We start from the raw sequence: 19,891 nt of genomic DNA on the forward strand, positions 1-19,891 counted from the left end.
ACTGGCCAATTTCTGCAAACTACTGAAAACTTACCTCTTTGACAAGACTTATCACAAAGACCAACACATGTAAATGTACAATCTTTAATATACATAGTAATGTCTTATAACGTATTTTGCTGTAATACAACCATGTACTTCACCACCATGTAACCCTTACCCTCCATAAACCAAATGTATATTCTCTTCTATTTCCAATATCCACAACGAATTGTAAGCCACATTGAGCCTGCAAAGAGGTGGGATAATGTGGGATACAAATGCAGTAAATAAATAAATAAACAAAGACAGGAGCCTGATCATGAAACACAGGGCAAGTAGACTCAAGGCAGTGAGAAAACAGAACTGTGTACACTTCTGGAGACCACACCTTCAAAAATATATAAACAGGATGGAGTTGGTCCAGAGGGCAGCTACTAAAATGGTTAGTGGTCTTCATTATAAAGCTTATGGGGACAGACTTAGATATATGTATACTTTGGAAGAAAGATGGGAAAGGGGAAATATGATAGAGACATTTAAATACCTACGTTGCATAAATGCACAGGAGGCGAGTCTCAGTTGAAAGGAAGCTCTGGAACGAGGGGGCATAGGTTGAGGGTGAAAGGGGACAGACTCAAAAGTAAGCTGAAGAAATACTTCTTCACAGAAAGGGTGGTGAATTCGTGGAATAGCCTCCTGGTGGAAGTGGTGGATATGAAAACAGTATCTGAATTTAAGAGAGCTTGGGACAAGTGCATAGGATGTGTAAGAGAATGATAGGGAGAGTAGATAACATGGATGGGCAGACCGTATAGGCCATATGATCTTTATCTGCCTACATTTTTATATGTTTCTATGATCAGTAAAGAGACGGGGCAAGTGAGATCACTGGAGAAACGGAGAGCATAATCACTGGCAAGACAGGAATAGTGTGATTGCTGGTGAGTTATGAGACCGATGGGTGAGCAATCAATGAAATGAGGGGAGCTTGATAATACGAGATGATGCGAGTACGATCACAGAAGAGACAGGATGAGTGGAAAGATGGGGGGGATTGTGATCATAAGACTGATGAAGCAAGCGTGATCATGGGACAGACTGGATGAATGTGATCATGGGACTGAGAGGATAAACATCTTGTTGCTTCGTTGAGTCCTGTCCAGCATGGTTGTTCAAAGTATTAAAAGTACAATTAATTCAACCAAGAGCTGCATTCATTAAATCCACCTAACTTAGACAAGGGAAGAGCAGTCGTATAATCAAGGGACCTGTGATTATGTCTAAATGTCTAAAATACTAGCACTATCAATGGGGCGCCTACGCACTATTCTGTAAGGGGGGCCTCACTTGCACAATGAGTAAGTGTAAGGGGGCATCATATGGGTGGAGAATGGCGAGGCTCCCACTTTGACATATAACTTAGTCTACTGTAGGTTACACATGTCCCTGCTGCATTGAAGTTCTTGCACTAAAGCCAACTCTACAGCTGCTGAAACTGCAGGTATGAGGTGCACTGATACCAGGTTACGCTAGTGTCCTATGAGGCGCCATTAGAGAATAATCTACTGCGCAACCTTGGGGCATCTTTAAGGAAGCACCCAGTTGTAGAATATTCCCCATAGAAGCTAGTTTTGAATATACCTTTCCTAGCTAAATTGGTTGAGTGAGCAGCAAATTATTACATTTTTAAACGTATGTTAGACCAGTATCAATCAGAAACTTTACTAGTCCTGCTACATAAAGACTTATTACTGGCTTCTGACAAGAGCATCCCATCCCTTGTGATACTTTACTCAGCCTCTCTTTGACACGTGATACCTTTGAGCACACTATCCTTGCCGTTCGGCTAAGAGGACTTGGCCTGGTTTGTGTCCTGTTTGGAGGGGCTGAATATTGTTCCTCATCATGCAGTCTGAATTCTGGCATGCCACAGGGATCGGTTCCTCCCTCCCTTTTCGAAAATGTATTTGATGTAGAGGACGTTTATTTATATTTTAGGGTAAAATCAGACGTTTCAAGATCTAAGCATGCACTGAATCAGCGTCTGAAAGAGATTAAGAACTGGACATATTATTAACAAAGCATTAAATCCGTCAGACCAAAATACTGTATGTGGATAAGGATGCCTCACGTAAATTATAGACTCACATTAATCAGGTTGCCAAATCTGCTTTTTTTCAGCTCTGTTCTATTCATCAGTGACAGAAATGTTTTGATAGCCTGGACTTAGCAAGATAAATGATGTGATCTCGTTATTTCAAGACTGGAGTCTACCAATTCTTTACACTTGAATCTTCTCTTGGAGACCACGTGGATACTGCAGCTTCTTCAAAATTCTTGTGATTGTGGGGAAGGAGGGGGTCTCCCTAGGCTGCTGTTGACTGTTAACTTTATTGGCGTACTTAACTGGTTAGTAGTATGAATACTGCTGCTGACCGGTTAATTAGTGGCTCAGCCAGGCTCCACCAAAGATCCATCCACGGACCACCCCGGCACTAAATCGCACAGTGGAGTGGTTAAGTCTGATATTGAGTGGCACTGTCCAGTTATGCGTCACTGAATATCAGCGGATAGGCAGGAAGAAGTGATTTAACCGGGCAGGAAGCTCTCCTGCCCGGTTAAATCACTTTGAATATTGAGTGGATAGAATGCACACACATTTATACTTTCTTCAGAACAGAGGGAGTTTGTGTATGAGAATTTGTGTCCTATAGGGTCTGGTTCCATAACAACAGCCATACTGGATCAGACCAATGGTCCATCTAGCCCAGTCTTGTGGACCATCCCAACAGTACCCAGAACGTGCAGAGGGATCACTGCTCATGTTGGTAGCACTACAGACACCTGCCCAGTTCATGTTCATGTTTATCGGGGCTTTTTTCCAGGGTAACACATCTTTCACCAGTTCTTAAAGAGCTGCATTGGTTGCCTGTCCAGTCTAGAGTACAATTCAAGCTTCTTTGTTTTGTGCATCAAGTGATACATTTTTCTGCTCCAAAGTACTTGAAGGACAGTTTTTTGGGGTATCATCCCAACAGGAGTTTAAGGTCAGAGACGGCAATGTGCCTGACTCTTGATAGGGTTGTAAAGACACAATATTGTGACTCGAGAACTGCTACTTTCTCAATAGCTGGGACACTGATGCGGAATACATTGGCGGGACCATTGCGTCTGTGGTGAGGTACTGCAATTTAAACGGCCTTTAAAAACATCTCTCTTTGTGGAAGCCTTTATGTATGGAGGGATTGCTTTTGTGCTAGGTTTACAAAGTTTGTAAGAATTAGCACTTTATATGGCAGCATTTAAGAGAGTTAGTTGTAATGTTCTATTGATACATGTGGGAGGTAGGGATAGTGCTGGGCCGACTTATACGGTCTGTGCCAGAGACGGTGGTGGGAGGCGGAGCTGGTGGTTGGGAGGCGGGGATAGTGCTGGGCAGACATATACGGTCTGTGCCAGAGCCAGTGGTTGGGAGGCGGGGAAAATGCTGGGCAGACTTATATGGTCTGTGCCAGAGCTGGTGATGGGAGGCGGGGCTGGTGGTTGGGAGGTGGGGATAGTGCTGGGCAGACTTATACGGTCTGTGCCAGGGCCAGTGGTTGGGAGGCAGGGCTGGTGGTTGGGAGGCAGGGATAGTGCGGGCAGACTTATACGGTCTGTGCCAGAGCCGGTGGTGGGAGACGGGGCTGGTGGTTGGGAGGCGGGGATAGTGCTGGGCAGACTTATACGGTCTGTGCCAGAGCCAGTGGTTGGGAGGCGGGGCTGGTGGTTGGGAGGCGGGGAAAATGCTGGGCTGACTTATATGGTCTGTGCCAGAGCTGGTGGTGGGAGGCGGGGCTGGTGGTTGGGAGGTGGGGATAGTGCTGGGCAGACTTATATGGTCTGTGCCAGAGCTGGTGGTGGGAGGCGGGGATGGTGCTGGGCAGACTTATATGGTCTGTGCCAGAGACGGTGGTGGGAGGCGGAGCTGGTGGTTGGGAGGCGGGGATAGTGCTGGGCAGACTTATACGGTCTGTGCCAGAGCCAATGGTTGGGAGGTGGGGCTGGTGGTTGGGAGGCGGGGAAAATGCTGGGCAGACTTATATGGTCTGTGCCAGAGCTGGTGGTGGGAGGCGGGGCTGGTGGTTGGGAGGTGGGGATAGTGCTGGGCAGACTTATATGGTCTGTGCCAGAGCTGGTGGTGGGAGGTGGGGCTGGTGGTTGGGAGGCGGGGATAGTGCTGGGCAGACTTATATGGTCTGTGCCAGAGCCAGTGGTTGGGAGGCGGGGCTGGTGGTTGGGAGGCGGGGAAAATGCTGGGCAGACTTATATGGTCTGTGCCAGAGCTGGTGGTGGGAGGCGGGGCTGGTGGTTGGGAGGTGGGGATAGTGCTGGGCAGACTTATACGGTCTGTGCCAGAGCCAGTGGTTGGGAGGCAGGGCTGGTGGTTGGGAGGCAGGGATAGTGCGGGCAGACTTATACGGTCTGTGCCAGAGCCAGTGGTGGGAGACGGGGCTGGTGGTTGGGAGGCGGGGATAGTGCTGGGCAGACTTATACGGTCTGTGCCAGAGCCAGTGGTTGGGAGGCGGGGCTGGTGGTTGGGAGGCGGGGAAAATGCTGGGCAGACTTATATGGTCTGTGCCAGAGCTGGTGGTGGGAGGCGGGGCTGGTGGTTGGGAGGCGGGGATAGTGCTGGGCAGACTTATATGGTCTGTGCCCTGAAGAGCACAGGTACAAATCAAAGTAGGGTATACACAAAAAGTAGTACATATGAGTTGTCTTGTTGGGCAGACTGGATGGACTGTGCAGGTCTTTTTCTGCCGTCATCTACTATGTTACTATGTTACTATATTTTATGCTTTGTTTGTTGTGAACTGCTTTGATTTAAGCGGTATAAACATTTGGAAAATAAATAAATAAATAGCCGCCTTTCAAAACACAAATCAAAGCGATTTGCAAAAGGTAGAAACAAACATGAAATGAAAGAGAGGGAAAGCCAAAAGAGGGGAGAAAAGGCTGCTGACCAAGATGGTCACATTGGGGTGAGCTCCTAGTGCTCTGGCCTACAACAGCCCACAACTACCCTCATCTGTGGCAAAAGCTAAGCATAGAAGCCCTCGATCAGATATAGGACCGAAGAACCATCCAGGTAGCGAGCCTCCCTTGTGGGTGGCTAATCTAGAGGAACAGCAACTTCCTCTCATTGAATCCTCGCGAACACCAAGTACACCACCACTCAAAGGCGACATCGAGAACTGTGAGACAAAAGGATAGATTCCCCCGCAACAAGTAAGAACCTTCCCGCTGCAAACCTCCCTTGCGGGGATTGATCTGTAGGAACAGCTGACCCCTCTCGCCAAGCCCACGCTGAGGTACAGGACTGACGGATTGACTCTCCTGTAATGAGGGAGAGCGTCTCTCGTGAAAAGCGATCCGATGAATTTTCAGCGAGTGAGAGCTTCCTTCTGTTCGCATCGAACCAGCGGAAGGCGAATCCAACCTACTGCCAACTGGGACAGTGGGAGGGCCCATAGGGAAGCGAGATCCCTGAAGCTAGTCATAGAGTGAAACCCCTGGTCCCAAATTCCCCAGTCTCCCAGTGCAACAAAAATTAGAGGCAGCTGAGATTGAAGGGAGAGACAGCAGCATTTCCCGGGCACAAAAAGTGCTCCCAGCCACTGAAGCGGGCGATACTAGACCCCTCCAAGTGTCACAAAACAGCTTTCTACAACAAAACCTATAGTGTGAGTCAAGTAGACAAAACTGAGTTACTTAGAATCAACTCAAACCGCAGAGTGACTAATCAAGCCGCTATACACATGTGTTCCTGGGTAATGTCTCAAGTTATAAGCACAGTGCAAGCTGTGGTCAACATCGAACCTAGTGGAGGAGTGGCCTAATGGTTAGGGTGGTGGACTTTGGTCCTGGGGAACTGAGGAACTGAGTTTGATTCCCACTTCAGGCACAGGCAGCTCCTTGTGACTCTGGGCAAGTCACTTAACCCTCCATTGCCCCATGTAAGCCGCATTGAGCCTGCCATGAGTGGGAAAGCGCGGGGTACAAATGTAACAAAAAAAAATGGAACACCTGCATCCACATGGGCTTGGTCTGTGAAGGAAAAGAGAATCAGATATGACTGCCAATTAACACAGATGACACCACTGGGAACAATTTAAATTGAACCACTCCAGAGGAATCTAAGCACAACGCCCCACACACACCCGCAATGTCCACCAAACCCTCTCCCCAACTAAGATCTACATCAGAGATAACCATCTGCAGCCACGTGGCTTTGGACTGCGACAAGAGAGGTAGTCAGCTGAGACTCCGAATCACACATTTAATGACATCAAATGTGATTTAAACCAAACATCTCCCCAGGAGTCGTGCCGAAGGGGCTCCCCTTGACACTCACCTTCACTCACAACGTCGTTCACAACTTCAATCACAAATCCAAACATATCCTTGAATATTTTGTTCACAACTTCAAACGCAATACCGAACACAAATTCAAACGAAACTCTGTAAAGGCACTTTGAAACAACTGTGAACCCCATAGGAGTACAACAAAGAAAGCTATGCACCCAGGAACAAAGCAGCAACTGTAAGTACTAAAATGCATGCAATGGGTGGGTCAATTCTATCTAAGAAAATGTTAATTTGGCAACTACTCATATTTATACTCATACTATCAGTAATCAACTCATCCGCCCTAGTCTATGTGAATGAATACAAAATCCCAGTACTCATGAACAAATCACAGACCATGTAATGATCTACAGATTGGAACCAAACAACATAACTACAGGTTGACAGATATTACCTGGGAAAACTCCCTATCTACAAACCAGGAAGTACCAGGAACCAAGAACAAATGCACCAACTCTAAAAATCAAAGCAACCGACAGCTGGTGAAAATCACATCGGTACCAACAACAACTATCAACCCATCCCCATTCGATACATCAATGCAAGATCAGTAATTGATAAAACGAAGATATTAAAGAATTGGATAGATGAGGAAAACCTAGGATTGGTATTTATAACTGAAACATGGCTCAATTCCAGAGAAGACCCAATCATCAATGAGCTATGCCCTCCAGGCTACAAGATCATACACTGGAGGAGTGGCCTAGTGGTTAGGGTGGTGGACTTTGGTCCTGAGGAACTGAGTTCGATTCCTGGCACAGGCAGCTCCTTGTGACTCTGGGCAAGTCACTTAACCCTCCATTGCCTGCCGCATTGAGCCTGCCATGAGTGGGAAAAGCGCGGGGTACAAATGTAACAAAAAAATAAAAAAAACTAAGAAAAAAAAGGGGGGGGGGGGGGAAATAGCCATGATCCTTCTTTAAAATGGAAGTTGTATCAGAATCCATAACTCCTCATCTGGAAATAGACTTTCTCAGGCTCTACGATGATTCATTGCAAGGCCAATTATGTTGCATTCTCTTCTACAGACCACTGGGAAAATTGATAGAGGCTCAGACTAAATTTGTGGACTTTGTTTCAACTAAATGCGTTAACTACACCAATGTGTTACTGATAGGTGATATCAATCTACAGCTAGAGAATAGAGATGATGAACACTCTAGAGACATTAACGAATTCCTACAACTTTGGGACTTCCATTCTACACCTGAAGCTATAACTAACTTAAAGGGCCACATTCTAGACCTGGTAGCCTATGGATTTTGTACAGACCAAGATTTTAGAGCAGGGGACCACAATCTGGATGAATCCCTCTGGTCAGACCACTTCAGATTGCATTTAACCCTGTACTGGAGAGAAGGCAGAGGCAAGACAGTAAAAACATAATCCCACCATGAAACATAAGGGAAGATTGATGGGGAAATGTTCTGGGGAAAAAATATACTGCAATCAATTGTCCCCTTTAATGGAATCTGCTGAATTCCTACTAGAGTGGGATGAAAGAAGCAGGTTGGTCCTGGATGAAATAGCCCCAACAAAAGTTTAAAGAGATAGGCCCCCCCCCCCCTGGTTGAACAAAGAACTGAGCAACTTGAGAAGCAAATGTAGGAGAAAAGAAAGTATTTGGAATAAAAACAAAACAGCAACAAGGAAGAGTGGAAGAAAGCAATAAAATGTTACAAACAATAGAAATAAGGCAGGAAAAATGGAAGTTCTACAAAGAACAGATAGGATCTGATCACAAAAATGTAAAAAGCCTGCATGGACTGGTAAATAGTATGTTAAACACACAGTCACATCAATAAACGACCTTCTCTCGACAACAGTAGAACTGGCCAAATATTTTGAGGAAAAGATCATCAATATATTGGTAGATAACACGCTGGCGGTCTTCATAGATGAACTAGATTGATCCCATGATCCCCCCCCCCCCTGGCAGATAGGGTTTGATCAACTTTTAATCCAACAACATTCAAAAGAGTCAACAAAGCAGTTAAAAAATTGTCCACACCACATAATGAAAGATGCCCCAGCAATCTTCATAGAACAACTCAAATCCCACCTGACATTCATGCTATCACAGGGTCTATTCCCAATAGAAAAAGGTAACATAATGCTGACACCTATACCCCAAAATGAGAAGAGGTCAGTAGCCTCCTTACCCCGCAAGACCAACATTATGGAAGGGATAATTGCTAAACAACTAATGGACTATCTATACAACTTCTCTATCGTACGTGAATCCAAATCAGGCTTTAGGCCTCAATATAGTACCGAAACGGGACACTAGTCACATCTTAGCTCCTGACCCCCTCACTGAAACGGACCGCTGTTTGGCTGTAACTGGCCCAATCTTTTCGGCAACTGCCCCTTCAGATGCTGCGGAACTCCGTTCATCATCTGTTCGCCTCCTGTCTCTTAAATCATCCTGCAATCATCCGTCCTCACTGACCAACAGCGTCTGGCAGAGGATTTGTGCATCAAGGGCGCGGTGGTGGGTGCCGGAGAGCACGGCCCGGCTTTGATCCACTCAGCAGGGGCCAGGTCATTGCAGGGGGCTTGATTGGGCCAGTGACTTCGGGCTTCCTTTTTTTCATCTGGGCTGCTGATTTCCACTGCTGTCCGGGTATCCCCCCGGCGTGCTCTGTCTGCGTCTACTGTCGCTCAGCCTGCTGCTCGACCGCCGACCGTTGACCAATGCGTTGGGGCCTCTTGAGGGTGCGTTTCATGGTGGGGAGCCCCGTCTCCTCTGTCTTGTCGGTTCCACTTGACGAGGTTCACCTGCTTTAACTGCCTGCAGTTCGTTGGCTTCCACTACTTGATCAGCTGCTTGTCGTTGAAGATGCCCGATAGTGAGTGGATCGCTGCATTGGGGGCTGGAGTAGATGGATGGGTGGTGCGGATCTTGGCACCTTTTCCCCAGGACAGGGCTGTCGTGGTCTGCTCGAACAACTCGCTTCGCTTCCTGCCAACAATGATGATTCTTATCGCAGCACGATTTTATCAACTTGTCTGGATGGGTATCACTACAACCCTGCTGAAAGCTGCTCACATCATTCCACAATATCTCAGCATCGGGGATCTACCTCAGGCATTTGCGGGAAATACAAAAGCAGTCAATGTTGTTAATTGCAAGCTCCAGCATTCCATCAAAGCAAGATTCCTACGGTTTCTTCCTTCCTGGGTATTACTACAGTTCCCAATTATGGATTATCTTGCCGAGAGTTGTTCAAGCCACCCTGATCCATCTCAGCATATGGTCTTCCACAGTCCATTTTAGACTCTCTTACCCTTTTCCCTTTGACTTCCTACCCTGTTCCTCTTACCCTATCTAATGTAATTGTATTTGATTCCTGTACATTATAAGCCACTTTGAGTCTGCTTAATATGGAAAAAAGTGGGGTATAAATGTTCATAAATAAAATAAATAAATAAATATCTTCAAAAAAGAAATTTGTAAAGGAAGGAAAATCCTACAATTCGAGATGTCGAGTGCATTCAACATGGTCGATCACATGCTCTTGCTCAGACTACTAGACATAATCGGCATTGGTAAAGGGTTCCTAACATCAAGGACTAAGCAAGTAAAACTGGGCACCACAACACCCTCCCCCCTCCCCCCCGGAAAGCGAACTATGGAGTCCCACAGGGCTCACCAATATCTCCCCTGCTTTTCAACATAATAATGATACCTTTAGCCAACACACTGGCAAGGAAAGGATTCAAACCCCTTCACATATACCAAAGACGTTACAATATATATCCCATTTGAAAAGGATCTGACAAATTATGAGCGTGGTAAAACCAGGGATGATCATCGTGGAGTTCTGGGTCACAGCATTCAAAGTGGAACTCAACAAAGAAAAAACTCAAAGTCTGGTACTAACATCGACTCTCGCAAAGAAACGTTTCCAAACATCAATCTAGATGGAAGAATGCAACCGAAAGCAGAACACTTGAAAATCCTAGGAGTCATCCTCGATCGTGAACTGACTTTGAAAAAACAGGTTGCAACAGTTATTTAAAAAATGTTCCATACTATGTGAAAACTGAAACGAATAAGAGGCTGCTTCCCCACAGTCGTTTTCCGCATGCTAGTTCAAACAATGGTGTTGGCCTACATGGACTACTGCAATGGAGTACACACGGGTTGTAGAGATCTAGTCCTCAAAAAAACTACAAATGGTACATTCTGCCTCGCCTCACCCTATGCTTGGAATCAACTTCCTGAGCCCTTACGCCAAGCCCCCTCCCTACCCATCTTCAAATCCTTGCTCAAAGCCCACCTCTTCAATGTTGCTTTCGGCACCTAACCTTTATACCTTTCAGGAAATCTAGACTGCCCCTATTTGACTGACTGTACATTTGTCCTTTAGATTGTAAGCTCCTTTGAGCAGGGACTGTCCTTCTATGTTAAATTGTACAGCGCTGCGTAACCCTAGTAGCGCTTTAGAAATGTCAAGTAGTAGTAGTAGTACAGAGTACTTCTGTGAAACTTATATATGGCAAATCAAAATCTGGTAAAAAATCAACCCACTACTGAAAAGCATAGGGGGCATGCAATGAAGCTACAAAGTAGTAAATGTAATACGAATTGGAGAACATTTTTCGTCACTCAGTGTGTAATTAAACTCTGGAATTTGTTGCCACAGAATGTGGTAAAGGCGGTTAGCTTAGCGGGGTTTAAAAAAGGTCTGAACGGCTTCCTAAAGGAAATGTCCATAGACCATTATTAAATTGACTTGGGGAAAATCCACTGCTTATTTCTAGAATAAGCAGCATAAAATGTATTGAACTTTTTTGGGATCTTGCCAGGCATTTGTGACCTGGATTGGCCACTGTTGGAAACAGGATGCTGGGCTTGATGGACCTTTGATCTGCCCCAGTATGGCAATACTTATGTACTTATGTACTTAATCCTTCACTGGCTTCCTATCAAAGCGTGTATAGCCTTTAAACTATGTTCTCTGGTTTACAGGATTATTTATGGCCTTGCACCAGATTACATGACAAAATTAATCAACCTCCCACCACATAATTCCACCAAACACATAATTATCTCATTCTTCATTTCGCTAATTGTCAAGGCCTGAAATACAAATCCACATATGTGTATAGTTTTTAACTATCTAGGGACAAAAATCTGGAACTCACTGCCGAAAGACATGATACACGAATAAGTATCTAAATTTCCGTAGACGTCTAAAGGCATTCTTTTTCATAAAATACTTTTACGAAGCAACACATAAGAACATTTTCTTCTAATCTCTATGTGGGGACTAATTACAATTATCCAGCCCCAGGTCGAGAGAGGGCAATGAAGGAAGGTGAAAAGTAGAAATTTAGCACTCTGGAATGGATGGGTCACAACCTCCCTCTTACAGATCCGAATTATTAGTCCTAGATAACATTGAAAGAACAGGATAAAAGGCTCAGATATTATAAGAAAAATAGGAAAGCTGGTGTATTAGAAATATTGGCAACAGTAAGCTTTTTATCTTGTAGCAATAAAACAGTGGCAACACTTTCAACTAGTCCTGAATTATTAGGATTCCTAACACTCTAGGCATGATAAAACAAAAGAGAGAAGCAAAATCTGACCAATGGAAAAGGCTCCCCCACACTCGCAAACTTAGGAACTGAAGTCAGTCATGGAGTTGATGAAGGAAGCAGGCAGCAAAGCTGGGATGGCAGACGCTCTCTTTCTCTGGATGGTTGGTCAGCAGCAGACGGTCCCAGTTGGTCAGCAGGTAAGCTCTCCCCAACCAGGCAAGAGTATGCAAGCAGGTGAAGCCACAAATTAACGAGCCTTCATCATGTGGATGGCTCAGACCAGCTGATAGCAGCTCTCGCGTGAACTGCCCAAGATAACAGAGCCAACTAGCTATTATGCTTATGGAAGAGGTTCTTATACCCCTTTCCTCTGGTTTAGTGCCATGTTAACTATTTATTGGGATTTATTAACCGCCTTTATGAAGAGATTTTGTAATACTAAATGTCTGTTCTTTATGTAATTCCACTATTCATGATGTATTGTAAGACACATTGAGCCTGCAAAGAGGTAGGAAAATGTGGGATACAAATGCAATAAATAAATACATAAATAAATAAGGCAATGACTAGAATAACAAAAGTCTGATGTTTTCCAGCGTTGTGTCTTTAGGGGACCAAACTGATTTCTTCTGACCATGAAGTCCCCCAGCTCTGTAAACAGGGTTGTTACTGAAAAAGTTAACTTTGCCTTTCTCAGGCCTTGATGAGTCAGCAATGTGCCTGAGGTCTGCGAACAAACCTCTACATAGGAACTGACACTGTCCTAAGTCATATAAGTACATAAGTAATGCCATACTGGGAAAAGACCAAGGGTCCATCGAGCCCAGCATCCTGTCCACGACAGCGGCCAATCCAGGCCAAGGGCACCTGGCAAGCTTCCCAAACGTACAAACATTCTATACATGTTATTCCTGGAATTGTGGATTTTTCCCAAGTCCATTTAGTAGCGGTTTATGGACTTGTCCTTTAGGAAATCATCCAACCCCTTTTTAAACTCTGCTAAGCTAACCGCCTTCACCACTTTCTCTGGCAACGAATTCCAGAGTTTAATTATACGTTGGGTGAACAAACATTTTCTCCGATTTGTTTTAAATTTACTACACTGTAGTTTCATCGCATGCCCCCTAGTCCTAGTATTTTTGGAAAGCGTGAACAGACGCTTCACATCCACCTGTTCCACTCCACTCATTATTTTATATGCCTCTATCATGTCTCCCCTCAGCCGTCTCTTCTCCAAGCTGAATAGCCCTAGCCTCCTTAATCTTTCTTCATAGGGAAGTCGTCCCATCCCCGCTATCATTTTAGTCGCCCTTCTCTGCACCTTTTCCAATTCTACTATATCTTTCTTGAGATGCGGCGACCAGAATTGAACACAATACTCAAGGTGCGGTCGCACCATGGAGCGATACAACGGCATTATAACATCCTCACACCTGTTTTCCATACCTTTCCTAATAATACCCAACATTCTATTCGCTTTCCTAGCCGCAGCAGCACACTGAGCAGAAGGTTTCAGTGTGTTATCGACGACGACACCCAGATCCCTTTCTTGGTCCGTAACTCCTAACATGGAACCTTGCATGATGTAGCTATAATTCGGGTTCTTTTTTCCCACATGCATCACCTTGCACTTGCTCACATTAAACATCATCTGCCATTTAGCCGCCCAGTCTCCCAGTCTCGTAAGGTCCTCTTGTAATTTTTCACAATCCTGTCGCGATTTAACAACTTTGAATAACTTTGTGTCATCAACAAATTTAATTTACCTCGCTAGTTACTCCCATCTCTAAATCATTTATAAATATATTAAAAAGCAGCGGTCCTAGCACGGACCCCTGAGGAACCCCACTAACTACCCTTCTCCATTGTGAATACTGCCCATTTAACCCCACTCTCTGTTTCCTATCCTTGAACCAGTTTTTAATCCACAATAGGACTTTTCCTCCTATCCCATGACCCTCCAATTTCCTCTGTAGCCTTTCATGAGGTACCTTGTCAAACGCCTTTTGAAAATCCAGATACACAATATCAACCGGCTCCCCTTTGTCCACATGTTTGTTTACTCCTTCAAAGAATTGAAGTAAATTGGTCAGGCAAGATTTCCACACACAAAAGCTGTGCTGACTTGGTCTCAGTAATCCATGTCCTTGAATGTGCTCTGTAATTTTGTTTTTAATAATAGCCTCTACCAGTCTGTTTCAAGAAAGTCCGTTTCATAGTGCTACATAGTGCCACATGCAGGGCATATTTTGTCCCTACACCTATGTCATTATAAAATGTTAGTGACACAGAAAGCACTGAAAAGTTTGACTCATTTTCTAGTCCTAATAGACTATTGCAATTCTTTATTCAAGGGAATTTATCTTAACCAAATTCGCAAATTACATTAATCCAAAACACAGCAGTCAAGATTATTAATGGGCCAAAGAAATATGATCATGTTACACCATTATTACAGCAAAATCATTGGCTCCTTATTAAACATCACATCAGTTATTTATTTGTTATATTTGTACCCCACATTTCCCACCTATTTGCAGGCTCAATGTGGTTTGCTTAGTGCCGGAAAGGCGTTTGCCGTTTCCGGTGTGAACAAATACAATGTGATGTTGTGATAAGATGAAGTTTATATAGACATATAGATAGCTGGGTGGCTGGTGGGATGGGAAGATTTCCTGGTGACTTGGCTGCCTGGTGCGAAGGTGACGGACCTCACGCATCACCTAGACGGGATTTTAGATAGTGCTGGGGAGGAGCCATCTGTCTTGGTACATGTGGGTACCAATGACATAGGAAAATGTGAGAGAGAGGTTCTGGAAGCCAAATTTAGGAAGAAAGCTGAAATCCAGATCCTCTAGGGTGGCATTTTCTGAAATTCTTCAAGCTTCTTATCTTTATACATGCAATTTATTATTTGGGCCAACCAGCATTCCTATCTTGACTTCTAGTACCATATTCTGCTTCATGTTCCTTACACTCCACTCAACAGAACCAGTTAGTTGTTCTGTATTATTTTTTTGGACACTATTCGAGATGTTTTATTTAGGGTTACCAGACCTACTCTCTGGAACATGCTACCTTTGAACCTACATTAGGAACATTGTATCAGTCATTTAAAAGGGGACTTAAGAGAGATCGCGTGACACCTAGAGCAGGGGCAGAGGTTGCCTGCTCAGCTCCCTGTCTCCCCACTGATAAAGCCACTTTTTTAGCACACATGTTCGCCAGAAGTGGGTGGATTTTGTATCTAAACTTCCGGAAAACACTAAAAACTAACCTGTTTAAAAAGGCATACCCTACCAATCCAACACAAATGCCTGATCTCTGCAACACAACCAAACTAAAGCACGTAATGGACATAACACAACTCTTCCGTTCTCCGATTCCCTAATGTGGCTGTGCCACGTGAACTTTATCTTACCACAATATCACTTTGTATTTGTTTACACCAGAGTCTGCAAACGCCTCTCCGGTACTATGTAAGCCACATTGAGCCTACAAATATGTGGGAAAATGTGGGATATAAATGTAACAAATAAATAAATCTTTGTTTTGTTCTTCCTGTTGGCCTGATGGGGTGTGATTTAGCAAGATATTATCGCTGGTATGGCTTTGAAGTTGCCCCGTAAAAATAAAGTCATGCAGAAAGGAGCTTCAGCCAAGATGGCAGTTCCATCGAATCCGTGGAGTCCCTCGGTGAGCACCGTTTGGACTTCAGAAATTGTGTCGGAGGTGCAGAGTACGGTGGAGGCGGAGTTGGATGCAAAACTGCAGCGTCTATATGATAGAACGGAGGCCGCTCGCGAGTGCTTGGATAGTATGGATTTGGAAATGGATGCACAGCAACACGGGGTTGGGGTGTTGGAAACTCAGGCCCAGAGTTCATCTCCTGATGTGGAGCAACTGGAACGCATGCTAGATGATTTGGAGGGCAGAACAAGATGAAATAATTTGTGGCTGGTGGGCCTTGCGTGGAGCTCGTGCGTACACTGGAGAGATGGATTCCACGATCTCTACATCTGGGCACTTTGGAGGTTCCCTTTAAACCTGAGTGGGCCTGTTGCTTGGGTTCCAAGAGCAATGCTGCTGCCCGTCCCCGTGTTGTGGTTCTCTGGGTTTGTCACTATGATTAGAAGCAAGCAATACTTCAGGCACTGCATCCTGGGAAACGTTTGGAGTACGATAATCAAACGGTACTTTGTTTTCAGGACTATACAGCCAGAGCGTGCGGTCACCCAATTATATGAATGCAAAAGTTCCAGTGCATTACTTTATCCTGCACGACTTTGGGTCACTTATGGGGGATAAAACCCATTTATTTTATCAGTGGAGACATCACAATCTTTTTTACATATCTCCCAGCCGATGTTGGCTCTTACATTTGGTATTTTTTTTGCTGTTTTGATTGGTATCAATGTTGGACCCTTTTCTTTGGACTTCTGTTATGTACTTTATGATCCTCAGACCTGTATGATGGCTAGATAGATAGTTTTTTTCCCCTACTTCTGGCTTATTTCCTTTTTGATGTTTCCTGAGGAACAGTTGCTGGGATTATGTGGCTTTTTTCTATATTTTCTGGTGTTGACTGTTTCTCTGTGGGGGTGGGTTTGACGGGGGGGGGGGGGAGTTCATGTGATAGTTCCCATGTAATATGAGACTGTAGAAAGGGAATGGGGGTTTGGGTTTGGATGATGAGGGATGGGGTGGGTTGGGGTAAGTGGGGGCGATAACGTAAAACTTCTTGACGATTGTCGGCTTGCTTGAAGATTTTCTGTACTTGTGTCTTCTTTTGGAGAACTGTATACACTTGTAGTAATTGTAGTCTGTGCTATCGTCAATAAAAAAAAGATTTATACATAAAATGGGATTAACATATTTATTCTCAGATACATTTGGTAACTGAGGATTCCTTAAATTCTTTTGTACGGCTGAGGCTGCTGGAAGACATAAGTCTGTTTTCATTTCACTTTTGCATTTTACCTTTTATTTTGTCTTAAGTATAATATAAACTTTACTATTTTTTTTTCTTGATACTTTTACACTCTTTTTATACTATTTCAGTTTCATTTATGGTTAACCGCTTCACAGGTTAATAGTAAACTTGGGGTGAGTATGATTGAGACAGGATAATGTGATCATCAGAGAGAGAAGGGTGTGTGATCATGGGAAGGATATGGGAGTGTTATAGTGGGAGAGGGTGGGAGAAGCCCACTATCTCTGGCTTCCCTCTTTCTCACACTAGGAAAAGCTGCTCTCCCAGGGTCTCCTTTCTACATTGTAGCCCCTGATGGTGTATATTTATATATTTGCATGGATTTATGTTCCACCAAATCTAGTCAATAGACCATTCAAAGCAGAACACACCAGAATATACATTAAAAAAATATGTAACAAATAAACAAAACATAAGATCAGCCCAAGAAACATAAACCACCATAAAACATCGCCCCATACCAAACACCTGCATGAACAATCATCCTTAGAGCTCAAAGGTGCTAGAAGACAGATGTAGGGCAAAGAATGAAGGTTTGCTTACCTTGAATGCCTCCATCAGCTGGTTCTGGCTCTGATTGTTCTGCCAGGGCTTGAAGTCGTCCCTGGTGTGGTCGGCTCTCAAGCTCTCCCCATACACATCGATGTAGAAGAACACATAATCTCCGTTGGTTAACTGCTCCTTGTGTGCCCACAGCATGATCCGGTGAAGCATATCCAAGGGACCACAGATGTAAATAACTGTAGGGGGAATGGGGAATCATCACTGTGTCACTACACAGGGCTCAGTACATCCACTATTCCTCCCTCCCCCCCCCCCCCAAAAAAAAACGAGGAGCCAGCACTGCCAAGAAATTGAGAAAATGCCCATTGCATCCCAGTACACAGAAGAGGGCAACCCCCAAAAACTAATGACATCCCCATCTCACCTCCAAAACAAGGGACAGAGGAGCAATCACTGACCAGAAACAGAGGAAATCCCCCATCCCAATACAGGGGACAGGAGACCCACCATTGACCAGGATCTGAAGAAATCTCCTATCCCCACCCAATACAGGTGAGACTGGAGCCATAACTGACAAGCAAATGAATAAATCCCCCACCCCACACCCAAAACATGGGAGAGGAGAGCCATAACTACCCAGGACCTAAAGAAATCCTTCACCGATACACAATGAAGGAAAGAGGAACCAAGAACTGAGGACATTCTCCACCTTACACCCAACACAGGAGAGAGGAGAACCATCAGTGAAGGAAATGAAGACACCCCCCCACCTCACACCCAATACAGGGGAGAGGAGAACCATCAATAACAAGGAAGTAAATAAATCCCCTACTTCACACCCAATATAGGAGAGAGGTGACTCATCAATGGCAAGGAAATAAAGAAATCCCCTATCCCACACCCAATACAGAGGAGAAGAGACCCATCAGTAACAAGGAAGTGAAGAAATCCCCTTCCCCACCCTCCACACCCAATACAGGAGAGAGGAGAACCATCAGTGAAGGAAATGAAGACACCCCCCCACCTCACACCCAATACAGGGGAGAGGAGGAGAACCATGCTTTCCACCCCCCCCCCCCCCATGAAGGTCCAGCACCTCTCTGTGCTTCCTCCACCACCCCACCTGATCTCTGCTCGCTTGCATTCCTCCCATGCTGATCTGGCGTCTCTCTGCTCCCCCTCAAGTCCTGGCATGTGACCAGCAGAGGCAGTGAAACAGACTGCCTATGGACAGTCCTTCCGGGACCTTTCCTCTGTCATATCCCGCCTCCTGTGATGTAAGGGGAGGAGCTGCTATTTTAGAAGGTCCTGAGTCCAAAGTGTGGGGGCCCAGGCCCCCAAGCCGCCCCCAGTGACTATGCTACTGCCATAGACTCACTTTCACAGAACACTGACAGGCTCTCACCCAATACAGAATAAGGGGCCACAGAGTATAATTATGAATGTACAGGGAAGAAAATGAACAAGAAACTACTACTACTACTTAACATTTCTAGAGCGCTACTAGGGTTACGCAGCGCTGTACAATTTAACAAAGAGAGACAGTCCCTGCTCAAAGAGCTTACAATCTAATAGATAAGAGTGAGACAAATATAGGACAATCAAGCCATTGTGACATCACTGATGAGGTTGGCTCTTAGGCATTGGTGGAATGAGGCATTATGACATCACAATCTCAGCTCTGGTTAAATCACTGCTATATGTAATACTACTACTACTACTTAACATTTCTAGAGCGCTACTAGGGTTACGCAGCGCTGTACAATTTAACAAAGAGAGACAGTCCCTGCTCAAAGAGCTTACAATCTAATAGACAAGTGAACGGTCGGTCCGATAGGGGCAGTCAAATTGGGGCAGTCTGGATTCACTGAACGGTAAGGGTTAGGTGCCGAACGCAGCATTGAAGAGGTGGGCTTTAAGCAAAGACTTGAAGACGGGCAGGGAGGGGGCTTGGCGTAAGGGTTCAGGAAGGTTGTTCCAAGCATAGGGTGAGGCGAGGCAGAATGAGCGGAGCCTGGAGTTGGCGGTGGTGGAGAAGGGTACTGAGAGGAGGGATTTATCCTGTGAACGGAGGTTACGGGCGGGAACGTAAGGGGAGATGAGGGTAGAGAGGTAGTGAGGGGCAGCAGACTGAATGCATTTGTAGGTAAGAAGGAGAAGCTTGAATTGAATGCGGTATCTGATCGGAAGCCAGTGAAGTGACCTGAGGAGAGGGGTGATATGAGTATATCGGTTCTGGCGGAATATGAGACGTGCGGCAGAGTTCTGAACAGATTGAAGGGGGGATAGATGGCTAAGTGGGAGGCCGGTGAGGAGTAAGTTGCAGTAGTCCAGGCGAGAGGTAATGAGAGCATGGACGAGAGTTCGGGTGGTGTGTTCAGAGAGGAAAGGGCGAATTTTGCTGATGTTAAACCACAAGAAACCAGACTATGTATGAAGTGCCCCACCAGA

General features: G+C 45.0%; 1 protein-coding gene across 3 annotated transcripts in view; it reads right to left on the minus strand.

Moving 5' to 3' along the window:
• Nucleotides 1-19,891, minus strand: part of NPR2 (natriuretic peptide receptor 2) — a 328,510-nt gene that overhangs the window by 142,327 nt on the left and 166,292 nt on the right. For all 3 annotated transcript variants that reach the window (XM_030192798.1, XM_030192797.1, XM_030192799.1), the window contains exon 2: nt 17,480-17,676. In XM_030192798.1, the coding sequence (XP_030048658.1) occupies nt 17,480-17,676 (197 nt within the window). The remainder of the gene's footprint in view (nt 1-17,479; nt 17,677-19,891) is intronic.

This window comes from Microcaecilia unicolor, chromosome 2 (assembly GCF_901765095.1).
Source record: "Microcaecilia unicolor chromosome 2, aMicUni1.1, whole genome shotgun sequence".
NCBI lineage: Eukaryota > Metazoa > Chordata > Amphibia > Gymnophiona > Siphonopidae > Microcaecilia > Microcaecilia unicolor.